This window comes from Glycine max, chromosome 4 (genome assembly GCF_000004515.6).
Source record: "Glycine max cultivar Williams 82 chromosome 4, Glycine_max_v4.0, whole genome shotgun sequence".
Lineage (NCBI taxonomy): Eukaryota > Viridiplantae > Streptophyta > Magnoliopsida > Fabales > Fabaceae > Glycine > Glycine max.
This window is the reverse complement of record NC_016091.4, coordinates 43,053,016-43,061,342: the sequence shown is the minus strand read 5'-3', so window position 1 is coordinate 43,061,342 and position 8,327 is coordinate 43,053,016. Positions and strand designations below refer to the sequence as shown.

Below are 8,327 nucleotides of genomic sequence, written 5' to 3'. Positions count from 1 at the left end.
ACATCTCCTCCTCGTGACATCCAAGCACGGGATGCCCTTTCATAAGGGTTCACCACTAACGGGGTTGTAAAGGCAAATATCACAAGAAGGGGAGGGGTTGAATTGTGATTTATCTTAAAAGATCAATTCTTTTTGAAAGAGTATGGTTTTTCATTTGTATAAGAAAGACAACTTTTATCACAATAAAACTTCAGACAATGAGAAAAAATGAAATTTATCTCGTAACTTTTGAAACACAATTCATACCCCGTGTCAGTTAATCAAATAGAAAGGAAGAGATAATAAATAAATACAAAGATTTATATTGGTTAGTCTCTAACACTGAGACTACATCCAATTCTTGGTAAACCACCAAGTTTCACTACCTTTTCATGAGTTACAAGTATTATGTCATGACCACTTCTAGATTTTACAAATCAAACTCCACCCCAAGTATGACCAACACCTATTATTCTTTATTCTACCAAGCCACTATTGACTTTAAACAAATCAGACAAGATTCATGATGAAAGATGGCTTAGAGACTAACACACAATTGTCTTATAGACGCTTGAACAATCTAAGCATTTATTCTTTTTCTCTCGGGATGTTGAAGGTGTTTTGAGAGATTTTCTAATCTTATTAGAAAATATACAAAAAAAATATTGTTCAAAAAAAAGAGTAGTAGAAATTATGCATAGAAGATGAACTCTATCAGTCTTCAAAAACTTATAGTTTATATAAGTCTTCAACTTCAGATAACCCATTGTCTCATAACGAGTATATCTTGCCTTGATCTTTGTCTGATAAAAAAAGGTTATTGGGTGCATTTAATGTACGTCTTTTTTTCATGCAGAAAACTCTTCCTTTAAGGCTTGCGTGTATGAAGGTTTGTAATAAACAATCACATCTTTGTGTCAAAGCAGTTCGTGCATAGTAGAGCACGTCTTTTGATGGTATACCAAATCTTGGCCTTATTATTCTTTATAGAATTCGATGGATCCTAGGAGAATATTTCTGCAGACAAAATCTCAGGCACAGAGTAATAAATGAAGTATTAAATATCATATACAACATCAGATTATGATCTTATCTGCCTATCGTCTGAAAACATTAGACGTAGATATCAGATGCAGATCATGTAGCATATTTCCTTTGTATTTGTTTGCATCTAATTAAAATAATTAAGGATCTTGATCAATCTTATAGACACAAACTTCTTTGGACTCAACAAGGGTGCTTTCAACTAACTTAGCTTTCTCTTTGTTTCCAGGTGGTCAATATGTTTCAAGACCGATAGACTAGTTGTTCTTATGGAGATGAGAAGCATTAGAGAGAATGTAACTCTTTATGTGGACCCTTCTTAATGTTGGTTTAAAGACGAATGTCAGGCGCACCGAATGCGAATTTACCAAGGTTGGTTCCAGCAACATTTGCAATGTGGACAATGAAAGAAATCTGCACCTCTTAAGGGACTGCTCTTTTGCAGTTTTTGTTTGGAATGCCTTCTTGGGAACTTATTAGCCAGTGGGATTTCGAGCAAGAAACACATATGATTAGGTGAAGAGTAATATTTTAGGAAGATGGAATCAGAATGAATTTAGATTGGAGTAACAAATTTGGTGGTTACCATTTGAACTATTTGGAAGATGAGGAACAACCTTATGTTTCAAGCGTTTACTTTTTCTCTTGGGGGTTTTATCGAGTGTTAAGAAGTTGGTTGAGGATATCAGAGCTACTAACACTTCATCTTTGCCTTTTAGAAAGCATAATTATTGTTGGAAGGTGTTTGGTTGGTGCTTGCCTCAGGAAGGATGGATTAAGATCAGTGTGGATGGCTCAGTGAGACAAGGAGGCAACCAAGTAGCTTGTGAAGGGGTGTATGGAGATGAACATAGTAAGTGGTTAGGTGGTTTTGCAAGAAATTTGAGTTTGGGAAATGTGCTTATGGCTGAGTTATATGCCACATTGATGGCTTTGGATTTGGCTTGGGATAAAGGTTTTCAAGTAGGTGTGGATAGAGTTTGACTAAGTTGTTGGTGTTAATCTTATAATCAAAGGGTTTCCAGATTCTCATATGTATGATCATACCCTAAGGATAATTTGGAATTTGACGGGTAAGAATTGGCATGCCAAGTTATCATACTACTTTAGGGCGGGGAACTTTGTTGCATACTGGATGGCTTCTTTGGGACATAGTTTGGATTATGAGTAATCTTGGTTTGAAGACTCATTTAGTAGCTGTAATTATTTCCTGTTTACGGATTTTGCAGGGGTTTAGTTCCCCTCTAGAGTTAGTGTTTAGTGGGCTTAGGCCCTCACTAGCATTAAAAAAAAATTACTTATTATTTTTGTCATTCATTTTCTTAAAATTTAATAATTTATTATAATCATTATATTTCAAGAATATAAATGATGAGAATGAAAAATAACTTTTATTTTTTTTCTTTTGGAATAACATGATCCCCTTATCTACTAATTATGTTTACATCTAACTAACATAAGATTGTCACACACACAAAATACACCAAAACAAATCCCCAATCTCAACATGACCAACTTTATATATGACGACCAGAAAGGAAACCTGTGCACAGGCCATGCAGTGAGAGAAATTGGAAAGATAAAAAAAAAAAAATCAAAGAGGAGAGCCCGTTTTTTCATTGAACAAAAAATAGTAATAAAAAAAGGTGAGATTGTAGTTTTGTGACAGGTGAAATATTGTTTGGTGGCTTGCCAGACCTGGACAATTTTATAAATACTATTTATAATATTTTATGTGCAACAACCGGTGTGCTAAATTAATTTATTTATTAAGACTTTTAAATTCTTTAATGAAAATGAAATAGAGTTCAATACGCGAGTTAAGTTAATCAAACTAAAAATTACTATCCTTGATATGATTTTTATTGTAATCATTACAGTACTATAAAAATTATTAAATTTATTAGACACGAGAATTTATTGAATGAAATAATTAACTTGTAATCCACAAAAAAAAAAAAATACTCATCATAGCCTCGCGTAAGAAGTACCGATCCTGCATAGTATTAGCTTGGCTTGACTCCTCTCATCAGAAGAAAGCGAAAAAAGCAAAAATGCAATCTATGTCCCTGACGCTGAGCAAGAGGCTCTCCAATTCAAAGCCTCTCTTCAGAATCTCTTCCAGCCTCGTCGCTCACGCATCCTCCGCCACAACCTCTCCGCCGCCACCTTCGCCGCCAGTCCCCTCTCCCTCCGCCCTCAACAGCCTCCTCACCGCTCCGTGGTCCGCCACTCAGTCACGCGGAATCACGCTTTCCGGATCTGATGTAAGTTCCTCCATTTTCTCATATGATTACTTATTACGCTTCGATCTCTCGTCCGTACTACTTTCGTTGTGATTGGATTCTTCGGTGATACTTTTAGGGCTCGTAAGTCGTAACTGTTCCTACTTGTGTTGTTGCAGATTAGAGTCGGGAATCTCATTGGAAACCGAGGTTTTTTTTATAAGTTTTTTGCGTTTTGCTTTCATGATTTGATTTTGATGTGTCTTTAGTTTCTAATGAATTCGCCTTCTGCGTTGTGATTGTGCTGGATGTGGGTGTTTTGCTTTCCAGGACGCGCTCACGAGGTAATTACGAAATGCTCTGGAATTTGGTTGTGGAATAGTTCTCGTTGAAGTTGGTTTGGTTGTCTAACTTCTTGTTTGGTTATGTGAATCATGTTAGGTTCTCAAACTGTATCGCCCTCTTGAAGGAACGGGCAAAGCCACTCTTGAGGTTTATTCAAGATTCTCTCTCTCACTCTCTTATATAGCTATGCTTGAATACTGACCTTTGCAGACATCTTATTCAATTTTTATTACTGTTGCATGTTATGTATCTTTCTGGTTTAAGTCTTCATCGTTATTGGAATTTGTTTGTGATTATGCGTGATGTTTAATGATGTGTTGTTTGCACGTATGTATATATTCAACTGCCTTAAGCAAGGAAAAGAGAATTAGAATAGCGACTATCAACAAGTAGTTTTTGTCATTCAAAGGAACTAGTATTTCTAAAGGGCTTTCATTTGACATGATCTTTTAAGTGAAGTAGAGGCTCTTTTTGGCCGTCATGTGTAAAGAAAATATTCTTTGTAATTTTTTCACACCTTTAAGATACAACATAATGAGCCAACTCCTTGTTCTAGTCTCCACACTATAGACTAACAAGTTATTCATCATGATAATTATTAAAAAAAAATATATGCTTAACCAGAGGCAGTGTTGTTAAATAGCTGCTACAGTGCTATTGCATAGCAGAATTTCTTGGACCTGCAATTGCGATTCCCTCCGCTATTGTGGCTGCCATCAATGTTGTGGTTGTGGCATGCATCCTGCATCCTTGCGAGTCTCCAGCCAATTGAACTTTTGAGATAATATTATGCCAATTTTTATGTATTTTATTGTTATTTGCATACAAATACAACTTAATTTTCGTACATATGTAATTGATATATATATCATATATTTCAACCGCTATGTGACTTGCGCTATATGCCCCTGATACTATCCACTATATGATATAGCAGATTATTGGCTTTCCGCCATTTTCTGCAATCCTCAATTGACAACACTGACCAGAGGAACTTTTTTTGTTGATTTATTTACATATTTACTGGCTCACAAGTGTTAGAGAGATGTATTTATGTAACATATACTTGGATTACATGTGAATAACTAAAGAATAGAAAATAATTTTCCTGTAGAAGCAGCTGCATTGAATAATTTGATTCAAATACTAACTGTTGATTTTTCATGACATTTACCATAGATGTTCAATACCTGGGGTCACACTGTATGTTTTGATTTAGTAATATTTCATTTTAATGACCTGCACTAAGTATTGGATGCTGGATGGAATGAATTCTATATTTGGTACTGGTAATGCTAAATGCTCAAGTCTAGTTCATTTGTGTGACCAACAACAATGGCTCCCAGGTTCCGCCTCAAAGTGTAGCTGGTTATGCCACAGTTGCTACTACAGAGGATGGTGCCGAAAGGTTAGTTGTTGCAATACGATTACAGCTTTGATGGTAAAATTGATCGTGCTTTCTATCTTGTTAAGTGTCATCCATTATTGCATTGACTGGCTTGATTATTGTTGAGTCTCTTCACAATGGTTAGGTGCTGTGGATAGCTAGAAATTTGAAAGTTTTACTGTATATCTAATTATTACTGTCATTTATGTTCTAGAGAAAGAAATGTTATTATTAGATACAAATGATAAAATAAAAAGAGGATAAGGGTATCCTTCAAACCACAATACAAACACTACCCAAGGAGAAAACCCAAAATTGAACCACAATAATTTCCCCAAAACTCTACTAGGAAACTTCCTCCACAAAATACCTGCAACAAAAGTGATAAACTATTGCTAGGAAAAACTCAAAACAATACCCCCTTTGCTTTAAGCAAAGAGGATAACTTAACAGCTTGAGAATGCCTAATTAAGCCTGCTGATTCCTTCACAGTTTATGCTCTCCACAATATACAGTTAATCTCGTTTGTTTGTAAAATTGATCATGCTTTCAACATTGTTAAGCATCATTAGTGTATTGATTGATTCTGTGTATATCTAGAATTTTGAATTTTGATTGTACATTCAGTCATTCCTTTCATTTATCATATTAAAAGGAAATATTATTAAATAGGAAGGGGAAAATACAAAAAGAGGATTAGATATCCTCGAATAAAACCAAAAAAGTCTAGGAAAAAAAAAAGTTAAAAATCCTAGGAAACCACAAAGAAACACAACCCTAGGAAGAAAAAACACAAAATGGAACCACAAATGTCCCAAAGGCCAAAAATGTACTAGAAAATTCCCTCCACAAAAATCCTGCAACAAAATGGATAAGTCAATACTAAAATAAACTCAAAACAAGATCCCCTCTGCTTTAAACAAAGATAACTTCAAAGCTTGAGAAAACCTAATTAAACCTGCTGATTCGTTTTTGGTCTCCATAATATACTGTTGTTGCTACCTTCTTCCACTTGTATTATATGTATTTGGCAAAAGATCACCTTTACTTCCTTTACCCAACAGATTAATCAGAAAGTGATTGTGGATCAGAAAATCAAATCGCTTGTATTGTGTGTACTAATAGAAATAGCTTCCTCATCCAATCCAATGCCCTTCACTTTGTCAAAAGGTTTCATCTGTTCAACATCTAGGCTAGGCAGAATTCCCTTTTCAGAACCAGCATTAATAGAATGGCCTCCTAGAAGATTAATATTGTTCTCTATGGGATATGGGCTGCCTAAACTTATAATTATTGTTAACCTCAATACTTTGTTGTTGTTGAAAAAGCTTCTTTACTTCTTCTAAGTTACTATCAAAATCAAGAAAATCTTCCTGAACTTTTTGTTGATCAAAAGTTCAGGATGAGTCATTACTTTGATCAATCTGGAGATCATCTTCGACCTGTAGTTCATCCTCAAGCAGACCTCTCTCATCTTCATAGAGAAGAATCAAATTATCTTCATTATGCAAAAACCCACTCAACTCAATGCCTGCAAATTAGAATCTTCTCCAACCTCTTTAGTAAAGTTTCAATGTTGATTTGAATTACTAGGGCACTGTTAACATTATTTAATTGCACTCTATCTAACCCAACTAAGTGTGGAAGATATTCTTTGATTTTATGTATTACTATGAACAATATTATGTAGCTTGATGTTGCCAAAAGTTGTATTACCTTCTTATTTCTTGACCAAGGCTTAGTATGTGTTTAGCTGGAATTTGAGCTGATAGCTGTGTGATACAAACATCCAATATAAGTTAATTGAGTTTTGGATCAGATGTGTGTTTTCTACTCCCGTTTCTTGTTTCTTGATAATAAACCTGTTTCTATTTTTTCATTGCTGTTGTTGCTTATATCCATGGCCTATTAGTTCCAATGCTCTGGGGGTATATAAATATATAATGCTCTAATTGTTGTGCTTATACCTTCCTAATTGTGGTTTAGTTTATTCAAGGTTTAAAGGGGCATTGGATTGGTCTTAATGCTTGAATCATTGTTTGATAATGAATGAAACATTAAGACACTTATGAGTTCCATGAGTGGTATTTTGTAGATATGGTTTGGTTAATTCCCATTTCCCGCTATCTATTGGTTGGCATATAGGAAGGAACGAAACAGTGGATTGAGTAAGGCAACGAAGACAAAGAGAGAGCAGCTCCTAAAAGCTACTGCAGTTGCCTCTCTTCTTCTAATATACCCGAACACTTATTCATTGCTCTTCGCAAATTTCTTTGTGTTCTGGCACTTATATGCAGGGATCGGAGAGATTTTGGCAGACTATGTTCACCATGAAATGACCAGAGAATTTGTCATGATTTCTCTCAGGTTGTTCTTGATAATCGCATTGAAGGATGTTTGCTTAAATTTTGTATTTGTATAATCAGATAGTGCATGGGTTGTGCTGACATTACTTTCCAATAAGAGCCCATTGGGGGTCAAACTTGGCAAAACCTTTATTTGTAGTTTCTAGTCGTTTTTCTAACTTAAGAGGGGAGGCAACATGATAACTTGATGATTTATCATGGTAATTGATGAATTTTAGCGTGTCTTGCATATATCTTTTGCTGTTAAGTAGTATTTATTCTGATTAGTATCATACAATTATAGTTAGGGGTATTCTGGGTATGGGTCACTCGCATAATAACCCATATTTAAATTGATCCAAATCAATCAAAACAGTTTCAATTGAGTAATTTTTTTTATAGGTCAAACTTGGTCCAACTTATTCAAATTCGTTGAGTTTTGGGTTGAATAACAAATTTTAATATTTGAATTAATTGACATGATTCATTATCCTGTTAATTTGTATTATATTATTATTATTCTTATTATTTATTGTCATATATAATGTATATTTTTAAATTTAAAAAATAAATTACTATTATTATCAAACTTAGTAATTAAGAGTGAAATCATCTCTTCTTTTCTTACTTCTCATGATTTCATTCCATCACTCATGAAATTAGGATTTTAACTTTCAGTTAGTTGTAGAACATCTATTTTGTTTTTTATTTTGTTTTAAAGTATTTTAGTTTAGTTAAAGTTTTAGCTATATTACTTATTTGATTATTTAAGAACATTAAAATTTTTAAATGATGCTTTAATGGTTTTAGTTTTGGAATTTCCAGGTGTTGTGGGTGTTGCTTTTCAACTTATTTATTATATTTTAATTTTTAAATCATATTTCTTATAGGATGTTAACTTATATGATAATAATGATAACTATGCAATTTCTTCGTTGATCTTTTCTTTCACTATTTGACTACATGTAACAATTATCAATAATGTATTTTGTATTTTATTTA

The 8,327-nt window shown here is 33.9% G+C and overlaps 1 protein-coding gene across 1 annotated transcript; it reads left to right on the top strand.

The window, feature by feature from the left end:
* Positions 1-2,977: 2,977 nt before the first annotated feature.
* Positions 2,978-7,577, top strand: LOC100779728 (succinate dehydrogenase subunit 4, mitochondrial). The gene is made up of 6 exons (XM_003523009.5): positions 2,978-3,290; positions 3,428-3,458; positions 3,579-3,592; positions 3,690-3,740; positions 4,940-5,001; positions 7,126-7,577. The coding sequence occupies exons 1-6, from the start codon at positions 3,078-3,080 to the stop codon at positions 7,400-7,402; spliced, it is 648 nt and encodes a 215-aa protein (XP_003523057.1). The 5' UTR covers positions 2,978-3,077; the 3' UTR covers positions 7,403-7,577.
* Positions 7,578-8,327: the final 750 nt, after the last annotated feature.

What these genes read in the sequence shown, in the direction of transcription:
- LOC100779728 (XM_003523009.5), top strand. Translation starts at nt 3,078, where the DNA reads ATGCAATCTATGTCCCTGACGCTGAGCAAGAGGCTCTCCAATTCAAAG. An exon ending in TCACGCTTTCCGGATCTGAT is followed by an intron (nt 3,291 to 3,427) that starts GTAAGTTCCTCC and finishes GTGTTGTTGCAG; the next exon opens with ATTAGAGTCGGGAATCTCAT. An exon ending in ACAGAGGATGGTGCCGAAAG is followed by an intron (nt 5,002 to 7,125) that starts GTTAGTTGTTGC and finishes GTTGGCATATAG; the next exon opens with GAAGGAACGAAACAGTGGAT.